This window comes from Alnus glutinosa, chromosome 9 (assembly GCF_958979055.1).
Source record: "Alnus glutinosa chromosome 9, dhAlnGlut1.1, whole genome shotgun sequence".
NCBI lineage: Eukaryota > Viridiplantae > Streptophyta > Magnoliopsida > Fagales > Betulaceae > Alnus > Alnus glutinosa.
In genome coordinates, this window is record NC_084894.1 from 6,630,619 (window position 1) to 6,657,385 (window position 26,767).

Below are 26,767 nucleotides of genomic sequence, written 5' to 3' on the forward strand. Positions count from 1 at the left end.
AATCAAATAAAGTTTGTAAAAAAAAAAATAATAGTTGACTTTTATTGTTACATTATCCTAATTATATGTCAATTGTATATCAATATACTAAATAATATTTTTCATTATTCAATTTATAATATTTTATCAAATTAAAACTAAAAATTGCATCAATGTCTCATTTAAACTATAAAAAAAATTGTTTGGTGTCATTTTCTTGCAAATTTTATTTTTACAAATCCACCATTAAATTTATGAAACCTACATATTGAATAATAGATTTGCACATCTCTTATATAGAGATGGACAATAAATATGCAACAAAATAAAACCAAGCATTTCTCTTTAACTTATAGTTTGAGAATGCTGAATTTCTCTCTCTTTTTTTTTTTTTTTTTTTAAATGTCAAACGCTCACAGCTTATGGTTAAACTATAAAAGTTGGAATATATATATCGGAAGTTATTATAGATAAGAAAGAAAGACACAAAAAAAAAAAAAAAAAAAAAAAAAAAAAAAAAAACCCTCAAAATTTGGTCAGGAAAAAAAATAAAAATCCTAATATGTATTATGTAAGATGTGTAATATAAGAAGAATAAAATATGACCCACACTCCACACCGTAAAGATGCTGTTATGATTTCCAAATATCAACCCACAAATAATTGAGGTTGGACTTTGATATAGTTTGTGTCCATTCGATTCAAGCTAAATTGTTTGGGTGTGTGATTTTTTTTTTTTTTTTGTATTATATTATATTTTTTTTTATTATTATATTTAAAATTGTGAATACTGAAAAAAAAAAAAAAATGTTTTTTAAAATTATGTTTGGGTGGTTTAGAGAACCTGTGACAAAATTAGAAAAAGTTGGATAAAACTTGAGTAGAATTTTAATTCAAAAAAAAAAAAAACCCAAACATATTTTTGAAAAATAAATAAAATATAATAAAAAAAAACAAGTGTAAACCAAACATGCTAAATTTGGAAATCCCTAGGAATTGTAGAATTTAGTTTGAATTGAATGGACATAACATGAGACATGTGCAATGTCCATTTGTTTGAATTTGGAAGAATTCCTTGAAAGTTCGGTTTCAGCTATAAAAGAAAAAGAAAGTTAAAACTGTAGGATTTCTAACAAAAGATGCAATTGTCGCACATTTCATAGTATACCTTTGAAGAAGAAAGTAATAAAATAAAATAAAATAAATAAAAACCCAAATATTTGTCTAACCTAATTTATAAGAGATTCATGTCCTGATATTGAAGGCTCCAACTTTTGGGATTGTAAAAGATATATATATAACTGGAATGCAGCCATAGATAAGTAGAATAAGAAGATTTGAATTGGCATAATTGTAAGGGATCATGAGCCAGGGTTTGGCGACTATGTTTTCTTTCAAACCATACTTTATGGAATTGGTAGTGGCCGAGGCTTTGACAACTTTGGTTACGGCCGTCTTCAGTAGAGATTTGGGATTGCAACAAGTTGTCCTATAAGGTGATGGTCTATAGTTGTGCAGGCATTGGAGATGGAAGGAAGAAATTGGAGCAAGTACGGTTGATTGATGATGCCGGAGTGAGTCGAACAGCTTGCAAGGGTGGCAAGTTAATCATATCAAAAGAGAAGAAGTAAATGAAGCTGCTCACAGACTAGCAAAGAACACTCTGCGTTGTACTGGAGAACGAGTTTGGATTGAGGATTTTTCTAGTTGTATTTAGGATGTTATATGTGCTCATCAATTTGTTTCTTCTTATCGGTAGTTGAAAGAAAGCTTTTGGATTGGCTTTAAAAAAAATGCATTGTTTTACTTATGTGATCAATACATTTCTATATCCATTGTGCTTTGTTGCTTTTATTGTTAAGGCTTGTTTTTTATGTACAAGATAGTCGTTGCAATAGCTAGCTGACAGTCAATGTCAAATGTGCAGAATGCAGGATCAATACCCCAATGGTCACACACTTTTACTAATTAGTTTAGGTTATAACTAAATTTTCTGAGCATTTATTTTGCACAATTTCAAATCGTTGCCCGCTAGAAAAGTCTTCTTCATACAATGAGCTAAATCTTCATTGTCTATTGGCATATATATGCTATGTAACAGCAGTTCAACTCTTAAATCTTTGAATGACTACTTTCCACTCAGCCATTTTTCTGCCTTGCTGCTGGTTTCCTTCTGTTTGTGTCCGAGCCAGATCCTAGCTAGAAAAATGATTCAGTTGATGTTTGTAAATATCTCAATTAAGTTGTTGTCAGTGCTATGCTTTGAATAAAATTTGTACGATCTTATATTATAATTTGACCAGCTCATGATTGTCTTTAATGTCAATATATGCAACTGTGACAAATCTAAGAAATGGATATTGACAAAGCAAAGAAATGCATAATATGTACAGAAACAGGGACTATACCTTTCAAATTTCCAGTAACAAATGTAATGTACATATTTGTCAATCTCTGAAAAAACAAATTCAATCACCTACATAATCAACAATTTGGATGATCAGAAGAAGCTGTTGTGACGACTTTAAGGTAACACTTTTGCTGTACTAGGTCTGTATGAAACTTGCTCCTCTCCAAGCAAAAGCGCCCTTAATATGGCCTCACATACACCATTGTAATACACAATCAAATGTCCACCATCTGGAACTTCATGGTATCGAATCCAAGGTAGCTTTCCTGAAACAAATCTTTGAAGCTGAAAGGGCACAACCTTATCTTCATAACCTTGCCATATGTGCACTGAGCTTTCATTTTGGGGGTATGGATTGGTCAGATCCATTGGATCAAATTCCCATTTTCCAAAAGCCAGCATAAAGTCACGACGGAGAGTATCAAAAACACCTCGTTCTCGTAACTTATCCTGTAGGTTGAAACAGAGCCTTTATCACAATCTCCATGAAACACAATACTTCTTGGTATGGATTTTGAACTCTATGGTATATATGTTATATGCTTAAACATTGTTTAGCAGAAATTTTGAATAGCTTAACTATAGCACCAAAAACCTTTTTCCTTCATGCTTTTGTGCAGATGGAACATTTTAATTACCTGGGTGAGCATTGCAAACCCTGATATAGTCTTCAAAATATCTATATCTCGGTCATTAAAGAATACTGGGTTTCTTTCTAGGACAGAACTTGAAGGGAGCCATTTTTGAGTCACCCACCAGTATAGCAATCCAGGAGCATAATTTGCAAACCTGATAGACCACTGCACAAGTTTCCTCCTATAGTCCTCCCTAATCAAACTATTAGGGAGAGAAGGCCACCGGTAATTCACAACAGGGACTACAAAAGCGACACCTGCTAACCTGGAAAATGGTTTTGAGGTAAAATGAAACAATTGGGTCTTGACATGACTGAGAAGGAAAAAAAAAACATGAAACTAGAATTGAAGAGAGTGCTTTGCCTGTCTGGTATGTATTTGAGACAACTCCATGTGGAGTATGATCCTATTGAGACTCCAATCACATAAAACTTGGATCCTAACTGTAATTGATCAGCAAGTTCTTGAATATCAAGTGCTTCACTCTTTACTGTGCGCTTTGGGTCCGGATCACTTTCTCCGTATCCAGCTCGATCAAATAGAAGAAAATATATGCCCAACTCATCTATTAGTTCCTGGAAACTAAAGCAGTGTGAAATTCACCTCATTTGAAGTTTTACAAGATTATGTCTTTTAATAGAATGAACTGACACAGTATTGCTTCCCTGACGGGTAGAGTATATCAGGATTGTAAACCATGCATATATACACGAATTGTGATGAAGGTAAAACAAACAAAAATAAATGAAGGATCTTTAAACACATAGATTGTATGACACCTCCTAATCATATGCGCACGAGTGTGTGATTGAAATTGCATTCAGGCCCTTTTACAGTGCTTTTCCTTTAGATTCACTCGTGTGAAGAATAGTAACTTGGCAGCTGAAAATACCTCAAAATGGATCTTGGTGTTGGAAAAATTCTGAAAAAGAGGAATGTTGCCAAGAAATGTTTGAGATTCTTGGCTTGTGATGGGAAAAATTTCTATCTTTGGTTGGATTGGTGACACCCGGATGGCATTTTGCTTGAACAATATGGCTATAGGGTGATTTATGATGCTAGGAGTAAGATTGATGCCAAACTAGCTACTGTTATTCATGACAGGGAGTGGAACTGGCCTGCAGCCAGATCTGAAGCTCTTGTTAATATACAAAGTAAACTTCCACTTGTGCAAATTGGAGAGGAGGATAAGGCTGTGCGGGTGCCCTCTAAAAAAGAATGCTGCTCTAGTAGGGATACTTGGGAAGCTATTAGAAGTAGGTAACCAATTGTGGAGTGGTAGAAGTTAGTTTGGTTTAGTTTTGCTATACACAAGCAAGCCTTCATTCTTTGGATTGCTATTTGTAATAGTTTGACTACTGGTGATAAGTTACTGAATTGGGGCTATAATGGGGAAGTGAAGTGTGTGTTTTTTAGAGGTTGCATTGAAACCAAAGAACACCTATTTTTTGAGTGTGGTTATGGCTGTAGACTGTGGAGAGAGCTATTCAAGAAGTCACCCTGTTCTAATCCTCCTATTCACTGGCCTGACATTATGAGTTTGGGTGGGAAGGAGTGGAAAAATAAAAGCTTCAAGTCTGTGATTTGCAAGCTTAGTTTGAACTCGGCAGTCTATTATTTGTGGCGGAAAACAAATGATATAAGCCACGGTTCTCCTCCCAAATCTAAGGAGAAAATGGTCCATGAGATTATTTGGATTGTCAAAAACAGAGTTAAAGGGGAAAGGCAAGTTTAAAATGACTGATGTGAACATAGATATTTGTAAAAATTGGGGTGCTGATTTAGGTATCCTGATGTGATTCTTTGATTTGTATAGCTTTCCTGTTTGTCAGCTTGGTTTTGTGGGTTTTGCTGGTTGTTGCTGATTGTATGGGCTGCTTGTGTTAGCTGAGGCATTCTGATTTGAGTTTTGGGTGTATTGTTGAGTTTTGGTGATCCAGTTCTATGCTGGAGTGTGGTGTATGTGTTGCTTTTGTGTTAAAGAAAAATGTACCCATCCAAAAAACAAGAAGAATAATAACTGGGCATGGCATATGTTTTGCGAACAATTTTCATCAGTATACTGCCAGTATTCATTTAACAAGCATACTTGTATCTAATTTTCTACCTAGATGCAACCTAACTGAAAATATTTTAAAGCGTGAAATTCTCATCTAAAGAAGGTTGAGAAGAGAGATTTATGTATGTACTTGGGGTGCCAGAAAATTCATCTCTTTGGAGCTTCCAAGGCCGTGCACAAGAATGATCTTGTGTTTAGCTTTTTCCTTGGGAACACCTCTCTCTCTGTAAGCCAGGTACCTTCCATCTCTAAGTCTGATTCTTGATGAGGTGACAGGAGAATGCTCCGCTGCCCCACTAGTTTCTGGAGGGAGCAGTTGCTTTGACTGATAAACCATTCCCAGAAGACCCATCAGCAAGACAACCGCCGCTTTGGAAACCTTTCCTGAAGGAATAAAACGCAGATTTTGCTAATTAACATCTTTCAAACTCAATGATCACAGCAACAAGAAAATGGATGTTGTTGCAAGCTACATATATACCTGACACCGCTTGTGTTTTGAGTTTGAGGGGCCTCCAAATGTTATGATGAATTAATCTGATCCCCTTTTCTTTCTCCTTTGACTTGTAGATGGTTGCTTGTTTCTCTAAGCTATCGCATGAATTCTGACTATCTTGAACTCTCAGCCTGTAGTGTTTATTACATAAAATAATTTTTCTTACTTTTGTGGAAATCCTGTGAAGGCTCTGAGGAATCGGCATTTTTGTTGGCCTTCTGTTCGTAGCTTGGATCCTCCTTTCAAAACCCTATTGAGCAGCAAAAAATATAATTTAATCCAACTCAATAAATAATTGAATTTTCAATGATTGTCACTACAAACTTTTCCACAGCCTAAACACCCATTTTTCGCTCAAATTTCCAAAATTTGAAAAACATACAACTAGGAATTTCCCAGTAATCAAACAGATAAATAGATAGAATGCAAGAATTGGAGAGGGAAGAGTTGAAAAGCACCTGAGATTGAAGGAGGTGAAGCGCGCGCAGATCAAACGCTCATCGAAGTTTCAGAGAGAAGAAGTGAAAAATGTAAATGAAGCGGGCGGGAGAAGATGATATTGTGTTTTTGCGTTGCACGTGATGTCGATGTGGCGTGTAAATTGCAGACGTTTTCCATGAGGAATCTTTGAATGGAATATTCGTTTTGTTTGAGCTGAAAGTAGTGAATATCGGTGGCATCTAAGTTTGAAGTAGCATATCCCAATTCTTTTATGGCACTACTCCATCTCCATCATCTCTCGATCACTGGAATATCCAGACCTAATATTCCTTAATTATTACGTTAAAATTCGACATGTACAATCATACAATTAACTGTAATCAAGTCCGGTTAGTTTGTGTAGTTTTTTTTAGAACACGAGTAAGCTTAAATTTATAACTGAACTGAATAATTTATTTAAATTCGGTTAATTTATTTTTCGAAAAAACTCAAACTGAATTGCTTAATTAACTTATTTATTCTTTTGTTTATTTTGTTTTCTTGTAAATCCATGTGAATTTTTAATTATTTAATTATTGTAAAACTTTCGTTATTTGAGTTAATTAGCTAAATTTGCTTTTATTTATGAACTTATAAAAATTAACTTCACTATTTTGTATCTGTAATATATTATATACATATAATTTTTTTTTTAAACATGAGATTGGACTATTTATTTTATATCATATAACCTTATCTAAAATTCTTAAGAACTTGAGATTAATAACATTCACAACAACACAAATGCCCCATTTTTACCAACAAGAACAAATGCCTCATTTACGGACAAGAATGCTCAATACAAATTTTAAAATTCAAGGAGGGGGGACCATAAATCCAAATTTTTAAATTCAAGTAACTGTGATTACAAGATTGAGATGTTAAATCCTTATCATCTTGCCTTGTCTGCTCATACTATGATGTTCTGGAAACCGAATCCAAAAATGAATTTGTCTGTAAAAAAAGAGAAGACAAGGCAAAATAACCATGAGTTAATAGTGGATAAACCAAACTATTATTACATAAAACGCCTTCGAAATAAATTTTAGGATTTCCAAGTTAAACAGTAGCACTTAGTATCACAAAATTAACACTTAATATCACAAAATTAACAGATAATCCAAAGTTATTGCTATATAAACTACAACCAAAAGACAAATAATAATCCTAAAACTCTAAATCCAGCCCACACAATAGTTTCCCTTTAGTTCTTGAATCACATAAAGATGTCAAGGGACAAGTACATCACTCATATAAGCTTTCTTAGGATTACAAAGCAGTGAAACTCAATATTCAACATTTTCAACTTGCCTCACTTTGGATCACCTCTTGCTTATGTGAGTGTACGTGTATACATTAAAGACGCCCATCCATATATGATCACCTTAAACTAGCAAATTCTTTGAGATGCCATAAAAAGCTCAAGATTTCTCTCCATGAAAAAACGAACTCATAAAAACCTGACATTGCAGTACTTAAGGTGACAAAACAAATCCTATTTTCAGTATTCATCATGATTTACCAATATGGGAAATATTGGATTCCAATGAAAAATATAGAAATACAATTAAAAACTTTTAAGATTTATGGAAACAAATTAAAGAGATATATAATAGATGTATCAGAAAATGAAATCTATGCCAAATAATGGTCTTTGGACCAAATGGAAACTCCTCTTCTCATCAATGATGTATATCAGAAAATGAAATCCAAAAAAGAAGTCAAAAGTAAAAAGCAGTTGAAAGCAGTTTAGACCAACACGCATTGTCAGTCAATTTAGTGCCGGGTTACATAATTTTCATCCCCATTTCATTAGAGCTTAGTCATCTATAAATATTCTAATGTAGTTGAAGAAGACGCTGCCAAAGCTGTTGATGTATATATTCTGCATGTTTATAATGAGTTATAGTGCTTTGTGGAAAAAAGAGAGTTATGCTTCCATATTTATTAAGATTTGGCCAGTAAGGTATATCACCGAAAACCAACATCTTGCAACTACCTTTATAAATCTACTACCACCAGCTCATAATCTTTCAATATAAATCACTATATTAACAATTTTAAACCGTGAATCATATGGCACAAGCAAAAGTATCAGTTATTAATAATAGAGAACAAAGAAATGCATAAGGGACTATGCTGACAAGAGTTGCTTCTTTTTTTATCTCTAAGGGATTAGGCACACACCCAGTGAGTTTTGAGACCACAATCTCACCCTCAACACTGTTTCGATAATGGTAGAATATGCAATTTGAGCTACACACTCATTGGCATGAACAGAATAGCTTATTGGGTGATTTAGCTCTGATTTCTTTTTATTGAAGATAATCCACATTTTTCCATTATTTATTTTCTGAAGTTCTAACATCTGCATTGAAAAAGTTCCAACATCTCCAATAATTTCTTCAATACACTACCAGTCACATTATGCAACAAAATTTTTTTACAGAACCATGGTTGGGGTTTTCGGCAGCAAGCTTTCAAAAGCAGCCTAAGCAACTGAGGATGGCATGTAAAGACTCACCAAAGAGTGCCGCCAAATACTTCTTTTCTGCTGTATTCACAACAAGAAAACCAAAAAACCATCATAGAGACATTTTATCAAACACCAAGTACTAATGCCGAATTTCACTCTTTGTAAAAGAAAACGAAGAAACTAAGTAACATGGATCCAGGAAAGTTTATTGAGCTGGTTTAAGAAATTTGTAATCAACAAAATAGAAACACACGAATAAACAAAGAGGAATAGTACCAACACAAACCCATATCACCATAAACACCAAAACAACAAAATCACCGAATTTCAAAATTAAGCCTAAAATTAAATACACAACGAGAGAGAGAGAGAGAGAGAGAGAGAGAGAGTAAAATTGGAAACGCACCACCAAAACTCTTCTACAGTGTTGAAGGTGTAGAGTTGTTAAGAGAGGTGCCTCTGTGTTTTCAGCCATCGCTTCCTCGCTTGCCATTCTTGCGCTTTGCTTCTCATTTTCTTTAATTATTGCTTCGCCCTATCCTCTGGGATGGAAAAGGAGACTCTGATAACGTCAACTTTTTCTCATCTTTGTTTGAATGCCCGTTAAGAAGTTGTTTCCTATGGGGCGAATTTTAGACCTCTGATTTTTTTTCAAAAGATCCTATGCTAATAGGGCCATCGACAAAGAGAAAATTATATGTGAAATCTAAAAAAGGTTTCCGACCACTTTTTAAATCCAAACCACTTGGGGAAATGCTATTGAGAACTTGGTCGAACTCTGAAGCATCATGTTCACGTACTACACGCGCCCTACACTCCTTTACCTCTACATTCAGGCTGCTTGTTGTAATTGAAGCCTCAAGGTTGCTCCAATCGGTCCTTTCATCACTGAGGATATAACTGAATACTCTCCTGTAGAACCTACCTGGTATTAGTGGTATATACGCCCAAAATCCACTTGGCCCAACAGAAGGGACTCTATGGTCAAAAAGGACAAAGGGTTTTCCAATATCAACTTCATTGGCTTGAAATTGACAAAGAAAGTAAGGAAAATTAGGATTGCGGCCATCAAATATTCTAGAATTAGAATTCCCATGCTCATCGACCTTTTGTTTTTTTCTGTTTCTGTCAGGCTCATGAAATTCATAAACAATAAAAAGAGCATACCCCATCAGCCGTAATGGGGTCCAATCTGTATGCATTTGAATTGTTCCAGATGAATTTGTGCTTTTATCGTTGAACCACTCTGGGATTCCTGATCCCAGCAGCGCAGGGCCACATGCTACTTGAGTACGAAAACCTTGGCTCTGTAAAATAAAGACCAAAAAGAGAAAGAAATATATTATACTATTATCTACGAAACAATATTATAACTCAATTTTGTGTGTTAAAAGACAGATGAGTAAGAGACTCACATCATCATTGCTCTCAATCCATACAGGACTTCGTGGATGCATATATAGGATCTTGCTGGGTTTGCCATCATAATCAATATAAGTGGCCGCAAAAGAGCAATCGGTGCTCCTAAATTTTTCATTTGAAGTCCACACGTCCAATTGGTCATAAAACATCTTAAGCAATGGACAACCTTTTATTCTCAATGTCCGTAATTCTAATGGAAGCTTCGGCAATACTCGAAGCAAACTACAATCTTCCAAGCAAAGGCTTACAAGACAAGAAAGTTGAGCCAAAGTATTTGGCAGTCTCGTAAAGTTGTTTCCAGACAGATCTAAATACATAAGTGAGGAGATGCCACTTAGATCATTGGGGATTGCTCCATCCAACAGGTTGCAGTGACTCAAATCTAGAGTTATAAGCTTAGAAAGCTGCCCGATGTCTGGTATCCTCGTAAATTTGTTTCCAGACAAATTTAAATCATAAAGTGAGGATAAGCAGCAAAGATCATTGGGGATCGCTCCATCTGATAGATTGCAATTACTAAAATCTAGTTTTGTTAAAGAGCTTAAACTTGAGAACGAATTAGGCATCAAAATACTAATGAGATCTGAGCCACTTCCAGCAACACAAATTTCCCATGGAAGTTCCATAACACTGATGAGGTCCTTTGGGATTTTCTCTAGTCTCGAGCAATTAGATATATCAAGACAGTGCAAAGTCTTAGATGAAAATGATAACTCTTTTATGGCAGTCCCATTCAAATTAAGATACCAAAAAGATGTCATATTTCCCACAAAATCTGGAAGCTTGTCGAGTCTTGAACAACCAGAAAGATAAAGAAATTCAAGAGATTCAGATCTCATCTCGTCTGCAAGTCTCTCAAGACTCTTGCAATCTTGTAGTTTCAACCATTTAAGGTGTCTTAGAAATCCAATGGATGGGTGGACCTTAGACAAACTTGTACAATGTTCAAGCTCTAGTTTCTTAAGATTTGGGACTCCGCTCAAGTCTGGTGTCTCGACCAAGTTTTTAGAAAAACTCAGGTCAATGCGTTTCAATTTGGGAAAACTCTGTTATAGAAGACCAATAAATAGTTAGATAAAACACATAAAATGAAGAAGAGTAAAAGGAAGAAGAAAATATACGTTTGCATAAGCCAAAATCTTACCTTCCTTCCATCCCACAGTTTTTTGATGCAGCTGTGAGGCATAATGAGCTCAACAAGATTGTCTGGTTGGAAATTGATCGGGAAGGATTCAAAAGGATATTTCCACATTTCCATAACACATAACTTATTGCTTAACATGAAATTTGAAGGATCTCCACACCATTCCAGAGCATTATCACGAGCCAATGGAATCTGAAGAATTTTCAATTTTGTCATCTTTGAGAAGGCTTCAATAGTTAGTCGCTCCTGTATTTGTGAATCTAATGTTAGGACAATGCCTTTGACCGCATCAGTTCCCTAGTAACCAAGAAAAGTGAAATTAGTGTGGTGGAAATATTTGACAAATACTTAGAAGAATCGGTATCGATCAAAACATACTTCACTATGTTTGTGTCTAGACTAATACACTTACAGTATTGTTTTTCAATATGTGAAGGACATCCTCGTAACGCCACACTCTACTGCATTTGCCAGGCTCTTCAGCAGATTCATAATGAACTATTTGTTGACCCAATTTTTGTAACAAATCATGCATCCATAATTTTCCCCATGAGATTGTTAAAAGAGATTTGTCCACAAGAACATCGAGATTGATGTCCGGATAGTAACCAAGACTCTCTAGTATGTGTCTGATGCTATATATATGTTTTCCATTGAAGAAACATGCAATATCTAAAAACAATTGTTTCTGCAAATCCTCCAATCCATCAAAACTTATTTTAAGTTTATCCAAAATTTCTGCGTTTGGATTTTTGTTTAGTAGATTCCTAGCACTTATCCAAAAATCCATTCTTCTACCATATAAGAAGGAACCAAAAACTTCAAGAGCTAAAGGAAGGCCTTGAGCGTAACTCACAACATCCTTAGACAATTCAACATAATTTTCTTCAGGATGGGGTTTCTTGAAGGCTTTCCAACTAAAGAGCTGTAAAGCTTCCGCATCATTCAGCACCTTAACCTCATAGGTATCATTCACATATCTATTTAGCAAATGACAATCTCTGCTTGTTATAATGATTCTACTCCCTTTACCAAACCAATCATGTCTCCCTGCTAATGCTTCTAGTTGGTCTTTTCCATCCACATCATCAAGAACAATAAAAACCTTTTTAGTACGTAGTCTATTTGCTATCACTTGGCTTAACCTGTGGTCATTCCGTATATTTATGTCCCTTTCCCCGAGGATCTCAGAAATAAGTTCTATTTTAAGATCAACTAGACCACGAGTAGTTCTGCTTTCTTCTCTAATACCATCAATAAAGCAACTAGCTTCAAATTGATGAGAAACTCTATCATAAATGGCTTTTGACAAAGTTGTCTTCCCAATTCCACCCATCCCATAAATCCCTAAAAATCGAACATCATCTAATCCTTTACTAAGTAAGGTCATCATTTCCTCAACACGGAATTCTATTCCAACAAAATCCTTGGAAACATTTGATAAGTTACCACGCAATCCCTAAACACGAGAATGCCATTTTTTTTTAAAGCATCATGTAGATGATCTGTAAAATTCTTGCGGGTATCTTCGCCGTAGAAACTGAGGAAAGCATCGTATCTCCATCGAGGTGTTGAAGAGGCTATCTGAGTGCTTGTGGACGCCATCGGAGAGTTACAAGCTTGTTTAACTAATTTGCAGATTTTGAGAAAAGGCTTTGGCTCGATCTTGTTATATTCAAGGCTTTCCGCGTTGTGAAAAAAGCGGTGAACATGAGGAAACTTGCAGGTTACTACCAATAAAGTAGAAGGAAATTGCTATATGCAAGGCTTTCGGCGTTGTGAAGAAAGCGATCAAGATGAGGAAACTTGCAGGTTATACTTACTAGGCAATAAAGCAGAAAGAATATTTCGTGGAAAGTAACTTTCAAAATTCTGCCAAAAAAAAAAAAACAATCGAGCATTCACAATCGATAAAGTTGATCAAGGACGGTGCTTTAGAAAAAGAGAAAGAACCATCAAATCCTCTATAGCTAATTGTACGCGCAAGTGGACGCACAAGAGTCTCTCTCTCTCTCGCAATAATTCAAGGAAATTAAAGGTGATTGGAAACATCACAGCAAAAACGTAGTGCATGGCTTATCTTTTGCTTTTACACCAAACAACTGGCCAACTGGGTATGAAGGAATAAAGGTGATTGGTATGGAGGAATCCGATAGGTTTTCCATTTAATTTTCTTTCAATTTAATTTAAAAAACCAAGGAATAAAGTGTTAAAACCCCGCATGATTACCTATTCCTTTCCTCTTTTCTTCTTTTTTTTTTTTTAATTTTTTTTTATTCTTATTATGCATCAGGATCCCCTACAATTTTAAAGAAATTTGAAATTCTCAAACTATGTAAATGCAAACTGTTTTCTACATCGAATGACTTGAAAAATGCTACATATTAAAGATATGATATGTTATCGAGTAAAATTTTCTCCATTTTTTTTTTTGAGTAAAATTTTCTCCGGCTAATGACCAAGTATTTACACTAAAATCTTTGGGATCCAATTCTCTCTCTCTCCTCTATTTTTCCCTTGCTTCACCGAAAACAATTAAAAAAGAAAAAGAAAAAAAAAAGACTATATTCTTCAATTCATTGGTTTAAGAACATTAATTGCATAATGCATATCATTTGGAAATCCAGGAATTGGTAAAATTCATGATATTTTCAAGTAACAAATTACAATTATGTTAACATACTTTCTAGATCTTCATTCTCAAAGACAAGATCATTCCATCCACCAACTGACAACCTAAGAGGCTTTACATCAATTTAGGATACTTCACAATTTTAAACTATTTTATTAAATATATATAACTTCTAAATTTTAATAATTATTTTAAAATCAAATAATTAAAATTTTATTATATCAATATTCATCATTTTTACTAACGGAACATTCTTGGAAAAAATGCAACATGAGTAAATAAATAACAATTGTGAATTCTAGAATACGTGATTTTGTTAGGGATGTAAAGCCGGACGGTTTTAGTAATTATATATACCTGATTATTACTGATAACTGAGTATATATAATAATAATAATAAAAAAAATAAAAATATATATTTAAAAATAAAATTGATTGTTGGCGTAAAGTTTACATGGCTGAAATAAAATTTAACGTGCATCACATATTATGAACAAATTTAAAAAAAATTAAAAGGTGATGATTATTATTGAACATGACGTTGACAAAAGAAGTCTTACACTATGGCACTAGGAAATAGAGATCCCATTTTCTTTTATTGATGGACAAAAGAAAGTGCACCGAAAGAAAATTCGAAACAAATGAAAGAAGACATGGAAGAAGTCCTCCACTACAATTATTTTATTTATTACAGTATCATTGAGATACCAATATAAATAGAATCCATGTGGTTCACTTTGGGACATCAAAAGCTAATTCACCTCTGACGTACCCCACCACCCTCCCAAAGATCGAGAAGGTCAAATAATGAGAGGCCTTATGCTGAATTCTTGCTTTGATTTGGGCTCGGGCTCATCTTATACTCTTATAGTGAACAATAACATCGAAGAGTAAAAAGTAATTGCAATATTAAGAATTGGTCAAAAGGAGGCAAAATCCTTAAAGAGTGTACATATTCTCTACACTTGAATAGAACATCAAAAACAAATATTAACTAGCTAGATTCTTTTTCCCTAGCCCTACTGTTGGCGGATTTCGGGTTTCTTCTTCTGTCCCCTGTTCTTCTGCATCTGTTGGAAATTTGGCAGAAAACATATGATGAAGAGTCCAAGGACTGATTCATGGTGAAGATCTAACAAGCCAATGAAAGTGGGGGGGTGCTCACCTGATAAGTGATCTGGCGTTTTCCATCAAAAGTATTAGGCAAAGATGGGATTGCTGAGGTCCTGCAGAAGAAAGCAATCTTGTTCTTAGATGTACTAGGAAATATAAATCCCTGGCAGAGAACATACTAAAGCAAGCAACCTGACTATAATTAATAGGAGGAAGAAAAAGAGTAACAAATAATCAGAGTGCAGAAACATACCTTGAATAAATCTCAGCTTTGGCAGCAAGCTTTGCAGCCCGTTGTTTTTCGACTTGTTTGTAATACTCGACTTCTATATCATCATCCTCCATGTCAGCATCAGCTAAAAGAACAAGAGCATATGAACTTTTTTGAAGATTGTAAAAGCTTCTGATCACAAATGACTTGCAATGCTATCCATTAGTATAAAGAAGCCTGAGAGAGATTGAAGATTATTGAGTAGAATTGAAATGAAATTCATCCCTAACAATGACAGGAAGATTTAATTACTCGGATTTTCCATTGTCCACCACCACCTAAAATGCAATCACATTAAATAAAAATATAATAAGTAAGCAGAAACTAAAAATAAAATATAAATAAAACCTATTTATCATGCAGATGGTTATTATTTTGGATTGAAAAATACAATCCGATTCTTGAAAGTTATTGGCTGAACACGGTAGTAAGATTGTTATGCTATATCTTGGAACATGTCCTTTGTTAAGATTGTTATTCGGAAGCACATACTCTATATAACGTAAATGCCAGAGAGAGACTGAAAAAGAAAAGGATGCGAGGAAAATAATATTACGATCCTAGATGCAAGCTTCTTGAATATCCCTAACAGCAGCCTGCTCAACAATGTTCCTCACAAGGAACCTTTTACGGCCTTGTCCTTTTTTTCCACACAAACACCAAATGTCAATATCTAAAGTTTAACTCATATGGATCCAAAATCATATGCGAATTCCCACTTCTATATACAGAAAATGCCTTGATTTCTGTTTACAAATATTTACAAATTCAGAGAAATACCTTGATTTCTCTTTCCGATGAAGGTGTCTAATATTTACAAATCAGCCAAGGCTCATTTTTTTTTCGATGAATATGTACGTGATCTATATTAAACCAAAACAATTAACTGTACAAACTCAGTCCCACAAGAACACCAAACAGTACAACTAAAGCAAAACAAAGCCCTGAACAAAAACTCAAAACAGAGAAGAACAAAACCATAGCTGGAAAACACCCAGCAACCTAACAACAAAGAAACACAACGAGCAACTAGTGCTACACCAACAATTTAGTATCTAAATTCACCACAATACACAGAGGAACTCAAGATCAAACGGCACAAAACACCCATCAAAGCCAAAAGAAGATAAGAGATAAACGAACCTTAAAAGCATATTCAGGGTTTCCAGGCTCGTCCTTGTCACCGTCAACAATTGCCTAATCAAAAGCACACAGTAAAAAAATCAATTAATCAAAAGAAAAGATCTAGGGTTAGGGTTTTGAAAAAAGAAGCGTCGATCTCCCACATTCAGAGCAACCCAACCACCACAGGCAGCACTAGCCCACCTCCGTGTACCAGAACCACACACAGCAGTGCAAGATTCCTTGAAAAAAATTTCTGGCTTTGAGAGAGAACGAAAGAGAGATTAGAGGCGGAAGAGCTAGGGAAAAGGGAAAGGGCAAATTAATTAGGGAAATTATGGGAAAAGGAGCGGGATAGCGCGCGCAGTACTAGTACTCGATATATTTAATTCATTGTTCGCGTCGTTTAGGAAACCAAACGACGCGAACTATTAAAAATAGCGTCGCTTGTTTAAGAAGGGACGTTAATTTACGTCGTTTTTGCTCAGCGACGTAAATTAACGTTGTTTTTAATAGAAACGACGCCAATGCTTTCATTTAACATAGTTTCTTCATTCTCAAAGACAAGATCATTCCGTCCACCATAGATATGAAAATTAAACTAATTTATTAAATAAAGCATCTAAAAAGAATTAACTATAAATATTCTCAAAGTATTATATAATTTTCTTAATAATTAGAGACTAGAAAATATCAACCACAACTCAATCTAAGTTTGATGATTGGGGTTTGCAATGAGTAATTCTAAATGTCTATCTTGTGTTCATCTAAAAATAAGATGATTTTTAAAATCATAATTATTTGATCAAAATTTAATAATGATTAATCCCACACCCAATAGTAATTTTAAAAATCACTTCATATTTGGATGAACAGAAGATAGAGTACTTCTAGCATTACTCGTTGGCAATTGACAACCTAAGAGGCTTTACTTAAATTTAAGATACTTTTCAATTTTAAACTATTTTATTAAATATATATAACTTCTAAATTCTAATAATTATTTGAAAATCAAATAATTAAAATTTTATTAATTATATCAGCATTCATCATTTTTACTAACTTAATGTTCTTGGAGAAAATACAACAGGAATAAATAAATAACAATTGTGAATTCTAGAAGACATGATTTTGTAGTAAATTGACTTTAGTGTCCCGCAAATGAGCACGCAGGGCAGCTTCTTGGCATTTGCCTGGAAGGGCATTTTGGTTGTTTAAAATAAATTGCATTTACCAACCAATCCCGTGCGTTTTTTAATTGTCTCATATTTCTTTTATATATATATATAAAGTGTGTGTATATATATAGCTGATGCAGGAGCATCTAAGCCCAAAGTAAAGAAGGCCTATATATACTCTATTTTATCCGGTTCTTTAGGTGTAATTTTAGAAGTACCTAATGTGTTATTTTTGTCTTTCAAAAAAAATATGTGACTTTTAAAATTACAATTTAATCAAAATTTAATAGTGACTAATCACAAGTCTAATGATAATTTTAAAAATTCTCTCATTTTTAAAAAAAATACAAAAATAACACACGAAATACTTTTATAATTACTCGTCTTTAGCTCTCTCTCATGACCAGTTTTTTTGCTATTGTTATGCTTAATTATATTATGTATTTAGTATGTAAAAAGGTCATGCGATTATATGCGAGGCTTTCCGCGTTGTGAAAAAAGCAGTCAACGTGAGAAAACTTGCAGGTTACTCAAGTAGAAGGAAATTTTGGAAAAAAGCAGTCAATTTTGGCTTTCCGCGTTGTTACATGAGGAAACTTGCAGGTTACAACCAATAAAGTAGAAGGAAATTTCGTGGAAAGTACCTTTCAAAATTCTAAAAAAAAAAAGAAAGTGAAAATATTAAAGCAATTATAGTTGAAATAACTGTCAATCTGCTACTGCAAAAGAGGATATCAATAATTAACAGCCATCATGAATCAGAGATGGACACACAAGAGAGGGAGAGAGAGAGAGAGAGAGAGAAGTGCATCTGTGCTTGTAAATATAATATCTGTGCTGGTTGAAACTCTACAGAAGATGAATATTAAAAATGAAATAAATGCCAAAGACATCTTTAATTTACTAATAACACGAATTATAATTTTACAGATATATCTAAAAGTTTTTTTAAAAAAAAAAAAAAAAAATCATCTTACTATAGTTCAGGATTTACAATTTAAAATAAATAATATAAAATAAAAACTAAAAGAATTAAAACTTGATTTTAAAATATCCAATGAACATTGAATTAAAAAAATTATATCTCTTAAGACAAAAAAACAACAAATAGAAAATATTCTACAAACTGATAATACAAGTAATGAAACTAAAACCCAAAATAACAATATAGTTATACAAGAAATCAATGAAACAATAAAAAATGATGCTTTGTTCATAAATCTTATTGATAAGGCTCTCTTCCCAAAATGGTACATAGAAATAACATTAAAAATCAATAGTGAATTTCAACTAACAATTATACTTTTATTAGATTCGGAAGCAGATATGAATATTATTCAAATTTGTTCTACCATTGATGAGCAAAGATATCAATATGCTAAAGGATATTTCGGATATTTAAATAAATTAATGTTATCTCAAAACAAATAAAAATTAAGAAAGAAAAACAAAGCATGTTTTTTAAAACAAGATTTAAAACATAAAAGAATATAAAAACAATTAAAGGAGCCATTTTTGCAACAAAAAATTCAAAATTTTAAAAAACAAATAAAATCAGAAATTTGTGCAAATATCCCAAATGTTTTTTGGCGTAGAAAGAATCACGTTGTCTAATTACCTTATGGATCAAATTTTAATGAAAAAACAATAGCAACAAAACTCAAACCTATTCAAATGAATAAATAATTATTAGAATATTGCAACAACAAAAAAAAATCATAATTTATTAAAAAAAAAAAAAGACAAATAAGGAAAGCAAATTTCCTTGAAAAAGGGGGATTACTACAATTAAAATATGACAAGATTGATGTGTGTCTCTTGCCATGTGAGAAGTACACGCTATTTTCTTACATGCTTTTTTAATAGTATAATAAAAAAAATATGTACTTTTTACATGTTTAAAGAAGAATAATGATTTATTGCTACCTTTTTATACAACTTTTCACCACCTTGCTTATGTGGCAAGATGGTCTCCTACCTTATTTTATTTTTAAAACTCAAAAAGTAGTAGCGGACTATCTTGTCACATAAATAAGGTGGTGAAAAGTTATATAAAAAGATGACAATAAATCATTACTCTTTAAAGAATACATGTTTATTTTATACGTGAGTTAAAAAAAATTTTACAAATCAATTTATAAAATATTTCTTTCCATTAAAATATTACAAAAGCTGAAGAAGGGATAAACTCAGGTCCAGCTGAACTCAACTCGACGCAACGACAGAGCTTCCAGTGTACTATTTTAAAAAGGTCTCACTCCGCATCAGCATTTTGCCACGCCATGTTATCCTATTGGGTCACCGCTGGCGCAATTTAATTTATTTAATTTTTTCCTTCTAGAATCTCACCCCTCTACACGCTAATCTAATCCTATCATCCGCCACCGCTTCCAGTTTTGTTCCACCAATTTGATTGTTGGAGAATATTCTCCATATATTAAGAAATTTGATTTCAGAAATTTGTAATTATTTGATAGTAATCGAATTAATCAATGATTTAATTAATTTGATTATCATTAAATAATTTCAAAATTTTGAAATCAAACCTCCTAATATATGGAAAATATTCTCTGACATTGATCGGCTACATATTTGCCTTTTCTCTTTCTTGTACTCTTCCAATTCCACTTGTGCAGACTTTAGAATTTAATGTGCTTTTTATTAATAATTCTGAAAATCATGGACTAGTTTATTAAGTTTTTGATAATTCCCGAGGCAAATTGGATGCATCAATGCAGCTTGACCATCTTCAAATCGATCAAATAGAATCAAGATACGTTATTTGTACAATTCTTATACAATAATTGTATAATAATATTGATGTATTTAATATATTTTTAAAAATAAAAAATAATAATAAAAATAATTAAAAATATTAAACACATCAATATTTTTGTGTAATTATTGTGTAAAATTGTTATGCAACTAACATATCTCTATTATATAATAAGTAATGTTTTTTCGCACAATTTTTATATTACTATATTAATTTTTTTAAAAGTTTAACCATTAAATATTTAAGGTCTATATGTAGAAAAATAAATTTAATAATTAATTTAAAAAAAAAATAAAACTGTTCAAAAATTGTGTATGGTGTCTTGACTGTCCAAAAGCACCGAGAACTGATCCCAATGCTTGCTGCCCCGATCCAATCTGTGCCTGCTGGCCAAAGGCAAGATCATAATATAGAAATAATAATAATAATAATATTTCATGGGACAATTTTCCTGTAACCATAAACAAACAAGGAATCCTGTTACTTTTTTTTTTTTTTTTTTCTTTTATTATTATTATTATTATTATTATTATTTTTATCTTTTATATCAGATGGATGCTAAAACATTAATCTATTCCTAAAGAATACAAAAATTACATAATAATATAGTTGTTTTTAAATAAAATTGTAATATATGAATTATGTTGTTTACAAATAAACATTTATGTCGTAATTTTAACCAAAGAAAAAAGAAAAAAGATTAGAAGCAACTTCTAGTTCTGCAGTGTAGCAGTTAATTAAATAATTAAAATAACCACAATAATAAAAACAAATTCCCAACAAATAATAGAAAATTTTGACTTGTCTGCTTGTCAGTTGAAATGAATTATATAACCAATGAGATATATAAAAAATTTATAATATTGAATTTAATTAGAAATATATATCACTAGTACATAACTTAGTTGATGTATGAATATCTCGTTTCACACTACCTCGAGAGAATACTAGCATGTCAGTCTCAAAATACAACGGACCAACTATAGCCGACATAGGCTATATAGATCTTAGCAATATCATAAAGGCATAGTTCTTCCAAATAAAGTCAATTTGGAAATTAACCATTAAATCAGCGTTTCTAAAAAAAAAATTAATAAATAGTTTTTTACTTCTACATTATTGTAATTGTATAGTAGTTATCTAGCAATTTATTAAATAAGATTACTCTAAAACACGTTAACAAGCTTACAACAATAATCAAACAGATAAGATCGATCAACATATTCTGTCATGTACTTTCTATTTTTTTCTCAAAGTGCTTTGAGTTTTTTTTTTTTTTTAATAAATATTAGAATAGCATTCATTAATAAGAAAATAGAACAAATTATTATAGCAAAATAATATTTTGACTCTCTAACATTTAAAGAGTTTGTTATTTAATAGCTTTAAAAAGTAACTAGCTAAATCAACAAAAGTAAATTTATAGAATTAAATCTATAAAAATAATTAAAAAGCTCATTGTGAATGCATTAAGAGAATAAAAAGCCACAACATGCCATGTTTTATGGCACAGAGTCAAGATATATCTAAATTTAAAAAGTAGCATATATGTTAATTTTCTCTGGTTAATGACCAAGTATTTATACTAAATTCTTTTGGATCCAATTCTCTCTCTCTCTCTCCCCTCTATTTTTACCTTGCTTCGCCGAAAACAATAAAAAAGAAAAGAAAATAAAATAAAAGACTATATTATTCAATTCATTGATTTAAGATCATTGCATATCATTTAGAAATCCAGGAATTGGTAAAATTCATGATGTTTTCAAGTAACAAATTACAATAATGTTAACATACTTTCTTCATTCTCAAAGGCAAGATCATTCCATCCACCATAGATATGAAAATTAAACTAATTTATTAAATAAAGCATCTAAAAAGAATTAAATATAAATATTCTCAAAGTATTAAATAATTTTCTTTATAATTAGAGACTAGAAAATATCAACCCCAACTCAATCTAAATTGGTGATTGGGGTTGGCAATCAACAACCTAAGATGCTTTACTTATATTGGGATAATTGCACCATTAGTCCATGTAGTATGTCATAATTACAAATCACTTCCTATGGTTTAAAAAGTTAATGGGAGGTCATTGTGGTAAACTATAATTACAAATCGATTGTTAGAATCAAATTCCGTTAAATTTTTTGACAGATTCTGTTAAGTGTCACGTCAGCGCCACATCAAACCAATGAGATGGCGACATGTGTCCATCTTAATAAAAAAATATAAATTTATTAAATAAATAAATAAATAAACTTTTTTTATATAAAAAAAAAAAACAAAACAAAAAAAAAAAACAAAACAAAACAAAAAACAAAAAGAAGGGGTGGCTGGCCTTTTTTTTCTTTGTTTTTTTTTATTTTAATTTTTTTAAAAAAATAATAAGTTTATTTATTTTTTAATAAATTTATATTTTTTTATTACGATGGACACATGTCGCCATCTTATTGGTTTGATGTAGCATTGACGTGACATTTGTGTGTCTCAGATCTTTGTGTGTATATATATGAGTAATGCTAAAAATCCTTCTTGTATCACTTTTATGTCCCTCAATAAATGAGGTGACTTTTAAAATTACTATTGAGTTTGTGATTGATCACTATTAAATTTTGATCAAATTGTGATTTTAAAAGCCACCTTATTTTTTGAGGGATACAAGAGTGACACATGAGAGACTTGTAGAATTACTCGTATATATGTAGCTGATGTATGAGCATCTAAGCCCAAAGTAAAGAAGGCCAATATATAGTATATTTTATGGATTATGATCCTTTACAGTTATTTGACCAAATTTGAGAGAATTCAATAAGGTAATTGTAAGAGACCACTTATAAGATTCATCTGACCAAATAAAATTTGGGCTGTCTAACCACTTATCCGGTCAGGTGGGTCTCATAAATAGTCTATCACAACTACCTGCCCAAATTCTCTCAAATTCCAATAAATAATTGTAGAGGATCCTGATCCTTTAGGTCTCTCTCATGACCAGTTTTTTGTTATTGTTATGCTTAATTATATTATGTACGTATTTAGTATGTAAAAAGGTCATGCGAGTAGCGTGTGACTTTTAATGAAGTTGTAGATAGTTTTTTTTTTTTTTTCCCTCTAATATATGAAATTTCATATCTAAGTTCTTGACAGTGGTAGAGTTAGGATTTTGTTTTTGGGGGAACTAATGATTAATAAAAAGTAATTCACATATTCTAATCAAATTATTAATTGAGTTAGTTACCATTTTAGTATATGGTGTTTAACGCAAAATCAAACAGATCTCTCGATTTTAAAAAAGTATCACAGTTAGTACCTGTGGATATCTAATTAACGTAGTTGGTCCTTCTGTCAATGTTCTATCCGATAATTTAATGGCGTGTCATGTCAAACCAATAAACGATTAACATGTATCCCATATGCCACATTAATTTTATTTTTTTAAAAAAAAAATAAAAAAGTACACATATCTCCCTCAAACTACCACTACATTGTCAATGTGTCCCTCAAACAACCAATTGTGTCAATGTCTCCCCCCTCCAAACTATCAAAAAATGTTATTGTCCCCCCTAAAGCCAATAAAAAGAAGAAAAAAAAAATTAGGGGGTAGCTACTAGCTTGTATCACGCCCCAACTTTTAATCCATAATAAAGAGTAAACCTAAGGGTGTGAATTAAAACTTGTTTCAATTTCATTGCATAAAAGTTTAAAATAAATATTTGATCGAGTTGACACTAAAACCTCAATCATATAATATGTAGGTCTCAGTCATATTAAAATTTACGTTATCTTCTGTTGATGTCTAGGACGTCAAGTTGAAGCCTTTGTCTTAGTAACTTCCTCTAATCATATGAGTTGACACTGCATGTAACGCCCTGCCTTTTACCAAAAAAAAAAAAAAAAGTAAGCAACCTAGTTCTTGGAGAGATGCATTGCTATAAATAAACAATTTTTCAGACTCCATAGAAAGTGTAAGGACAGGTGCAGATACTGGACAATGATCCTCTCAATTTGAAATGGAGAGGATTCTCTCCAGTTAGTATATTTTTAGGGGCATAATTGTCCTTTAACATTTTCATGGAATGTGAAAAAACAACTATGCCCCTAAAAATCCACTAACTGGAGAGGATCCTCTCCATTTGAAATGGAGAGGATCCAAATGCGCAGATACTAGCCTCCGCTTGAGTTCTTGGAAACTTGCACTACAAAAAAATTGGCCTTTTGAGCCGTTTTTGTTAAAGCTGTTTTAACAAAACAGCTATAATTGTAATTGTTTTAACAAAACAGCTCTAATTAGAGCCGTTTTAAAAAAAATAGCTTTAATTTGAGTAGTTTTAACAAAAATGACACTAACTATAGCCGTTTTCCAACTATATTTTGAGTCATTTGAACTAAAATGGCTCTAATTGGGGCCATTAGCAAAAATGGCTCCAATTAGCGCAGTTTTTATTAAACGGCTCCAATTATATTTTAAACTGTTTTTAGCTAAAAATGCTCTAATTAAACCCGTTCTAACGAAAACGGCTCTAATTAAAACCATTTTCCTCTCTCTCTTTTTTTTTTTTCTTTTTTTGAAAGAAAAAAAAAAAAAAAAAAAAAAAAAAACAACAACAACAACAACAACTCCATTTAAATAACTCTAACCCTATATGCTATAAATAACATTAATTAATGTATATAGCACTATATATATATATATATATATATATATATATATATATATATATATATATATATATATATATATATATATATATATATATATATATATATATATATATATATAGGGTTATAGTTATTATAAATGGAGTCGTTTTTATTTTTTAAAACTTGGCATAGTAAAAATTCGATCTAACATACGATTGATCCTAAGTACTAATCCGATCAATCATGATATGCTCATAGGATCGATAGAATATATGATCTATCAGAGTGTATTACTCTGATCGATCGAACATCCAATCAATCCTAGTGCATTAGTCTGATCAATCGTGATAGAGTTCAATCAATCAAACTTGACATAGTGAAAGTTCAATCTAACGTGCAATTGATCCTAAGTACTTGTCCAATCAATCATGATAGGATCATATGATCAATAGAAAATCTGATCAATCAAAGTGTATTACTATGATGGATCGAACATTCAATCAATCCTAGTGCATTAGTCTGATTGATCATGATAGAGTTCAATCAATCGAACTTGACATGGTGAAAGTTCGATCTAACGTGCGATTGATCCTAAGTACTAGTCCGATTGATCATGATAGGATCATAGGATCAATAGAAGATTTGATCAATCCAAGTGTATTACTTTGATGGATCGAACATCCAATCAATCTTAGTGCATTAGTCTGATCGATCGTGATAGAGTTCAATCAATCAAACTTGACACGGTGAAAGTTCGATCTAACGTGCAATTGATCCTAAGTACTAGTCCGATCAATCATAATATGATCGATAAAAGATCCGATCAATCCAAGTGTATTACCATGATGGATCGAACATTCAATCAATCCTAGTGCATTAGTCTGATCGATTGTGATAGGGAATCAATCCTAGTGCATTAGTCTGATCGATTGTGATAGGGTTCGACCAATCAAACTTGACACGGTAAAAGTTCGATCTAACGTGCAATTGATCCTAAGTACTAGTCCATTCGATCATGATAGGATCATAGGATTGATAGAAGATCTGATCGATCCAAGTGTATTACTCTGATGGATCGAACATCCAATCAATCCTTGTGCATTAGTTTGATCGATCGTGATAGAGTTCAATCAATCAAATTTGACATGGTGAAAGTTAGATCTAACGTACGATTGACTCTAAGTACTAGTCCGATCGATCATGATAGGATCATAGGATTGACAAAAGATCTGATCGATCCAAGTGTATTACTTAGATAGATCGAACATCCAATCAATCCTAGTGCATTAGTCTGATCGATTGTGATAGGGTTCGATCAATCAAACTTGACACAGTAAAAGTTCGATCTAACGTGCGATTGATCCTAAGTACTAATCTGATCGATCACGATAGGATCATAGGATCGATAAAAGATTTGATTGATCCAAGTGTATTACTCTGATGGATCGAACATCAAATCAATCCTAGTGCATTAGCCTAATTGATCGTGATAGGGTTCAATCAATCAAACTTGACACAGTGAAAGTTCGATCTAATGTGCGATTGATCATAAGTAATAGTCTGATCGATCATGACATAATCATTGGATCGATAAAAGATCTAATTGATGCAAATTATTACTCCAATAGATCAATCATCCGATTGAATCTATTGCATTATTCTGATTAATCATGATAGAGTTCGATTGAACGTTTGATCGGTCCTAGTGTAGTAGTATGATCGATCATGATAGAATAATATAATCGATAGACCATTCGATCGATCCTAGTGCATTAGTTCAAACAATCGTGATAGAGTTTCATCAATCAAACTTGACACAGTGAAATTTTAATCTAACGTGCGATTGATTATAAATACTAGCCCGATCGATCATGATATGATCATAGGATCGATAGAATCATCCAATCGATCCTGGTGTATTACTCTGATTGATCCT

General features: G+C 32.4%; 3 protein-coding genes across 10 annotated transcripts; all 3 read right to left on the minus strand.

Moving 5' to 3' along the window:
* Positions 1-2,356: 2,356 nt before the first annotated feature.
* LOC133877535 (uncharacterized) lies at positions 2,357-6,502 on the minus strand. Its single transcript, XM_062315876.1, has 6 exons — positions 6,038-6,502; positions 5,565-5,829; positions 5,214-5,467; positions 3,388-3,599; positions 3,028-3,289; positions 2,357-2,839 (listed from the first exon to the last, which is right to left on the minus strand). Exons 2-6 carry the CDS (start codon positions 5,782-5,784, stop codon positions 2,504-2,506), a joined length of 1,284 nt encoding a protein of 427 aa, XP_062171860.1. The 5' UTR covers positions 5,785-5,829; positions 6,038-6,502; the 3' UTR covers positions 2,357-2,503.
* A 286-nt stretch (positions 6,503-6,788) lies between these two features.
* LOC133877531 (TMV resistance protein N-like) lies at positions 6,789-12,516 on the minus strand. 5 transcript variants are annotated; one of them, XM_062315872.1, is made up of 6 exons: positions 11,514-12,516; positions 11,102-11,398; positions 9,951-11,003; positions 8,942-9,842; positions 8,584-8,610; positions 6,789-7,013 (listed from the first exon to the last, which is right to left on the minus strand). In XM_062315872.1, exons 1-4 carry the CDS (start codon positions 12,492-12,494, stop codon positions 9,168-9,170), a joined length of 3,006 nt encoding a protein of 1,001 aa, XP_062171856.1. In that variant the 5' UTR covers positions 12,495-12,516; the 3' UTR covers positions 6,789-7,013; positions 8,584-8,610; positions 8,942-9,167. The 5 variants fall into 5 exon arrangements, with proteins under 5 accessions (XP_062171856.1, XP_062171854.1, XP_062171853.1 ...); XM_062315870.1 differs by having other exon boundaries at positions 8,584-8,613; XM_062315869.1 differs by lacking the exon at positions 8,584-8,610.
* Positions 12,517-14,387: 1,871 nt separating this feature from the next.
* LOC133877538 (protein THALLO) lies at positions 14,388-16,603 on the minus strand. Of its 4 annotated transcripts, none has more exons than XM_062315881.1 (4): positions 16,261-16,603; positions 15,100-15,202; positions 14,900-14,959; positions 14,388-14,803 (listed from the first exon to the last, which is right to left on the minus strand). In XM_062315881.1, exons 2-4 carry the CDS (start codon positions 15,189-15,191, stop codon positions 14,728-14,730), a joined length of 228 nt encoding a protein of 75 aa, XP_062171865.1. In that variant the 5' UTR covers positions 15,192-15,202; positions 16,261-16,603; the 3' UTR covers positions 14,388-14,727. The 4 variants fall into 4 exon arrangements, with proteins under 4 accessions (XP_062171865.1, XP_062171862.1, XP_062171863.1 ...); XM_062315879.1 differs by having other exon boundaries at positions 14,619-14,803; positions 14,899-15,009; positions 15,100-15,294; XM_062315880.1 differs by having other exon boundaries at positions 14,619-14,803; positions 15,100-15,294; positions 16,261-16,602.
* Between the last annotated feature and the right edge of the window lie 10,164 nt (positions 16,604-26,767).

What these genes read in the sequence shown, in the direction of transcription:
- LOC133877535 (XM_062315876.1), bottom strand. Translation starts at nt 5,784, where the DNA reads ATGCCGATTCCTCAGAGCCTTCACAGGATTTCCACAAAAGTAAGAAAA. An exon ending in CAAAACACAAGCGGTGTCAG is followed by an intron (nt 5,468 to 5,564) that starts GTATATATGTAG and finishes TTATTCCTTCAG; the next exon opens with GAAAGGTTTCCAAAGCGGCG. An exon ending in CTCAAATACATACCAGACAG is followed by an intron (nt 3,290 to 3,387) that starts GCAAAGCACTCT and finishes ACCATTTTCCAG; the next exon opens with GTTAGCAGGTGTCGCTTTTG.
- LOC133877531 (XM_062315869.1), bottom strand. Translation starts at nt 12,494, where the DNA reads ATGATGACCTTACTTAGTAAAGGATTAGATGATGTTCGATTTTTAGGG. An exon ending in ACATATTGAAAAACAATACT is followed by an intron (nt 11,399 to 11,513) that starts GTAAGTGTATTA and finishes CTTGGTTACTAG; the next exon opens with GGAACTGATGCGGTCAAAGG. An exon ending in GGATTGAGAGCAATGATGAT is followed by an intron (nt 9,843 to 9,950) that starts GTGAGTCTCTTA and finishes TTTATTTTACAG; the next exon opens with AGCCAAGGTTTTCGTACTCA.
- LOC133877538 (XM_062315878.1), bottom strand. Translation starts at nt 15,191, where the DNA reads ATGGAGGATGATGATATAGAAGTCGAGTATTACAAACAAGTCGAAAAA. An exon ending in AAAGCTGAGATTTATTCAAG is followed by an intron (nt 15,010 to 15,099) that starts GTATGTTTCTGC and finishes GTTCTCTGCCAG; the next exon opens with GGATTTATATTTCCTAGTAC. An exon ending in AAACGCCAGATCACTTATCA is followed by an intron (nt 14,804 to 14,899) that starts GGTGAGCACCCC and finishes AATTTCCAACAG; the next exon opens with ATGCAGAAGAACAGGGGACA.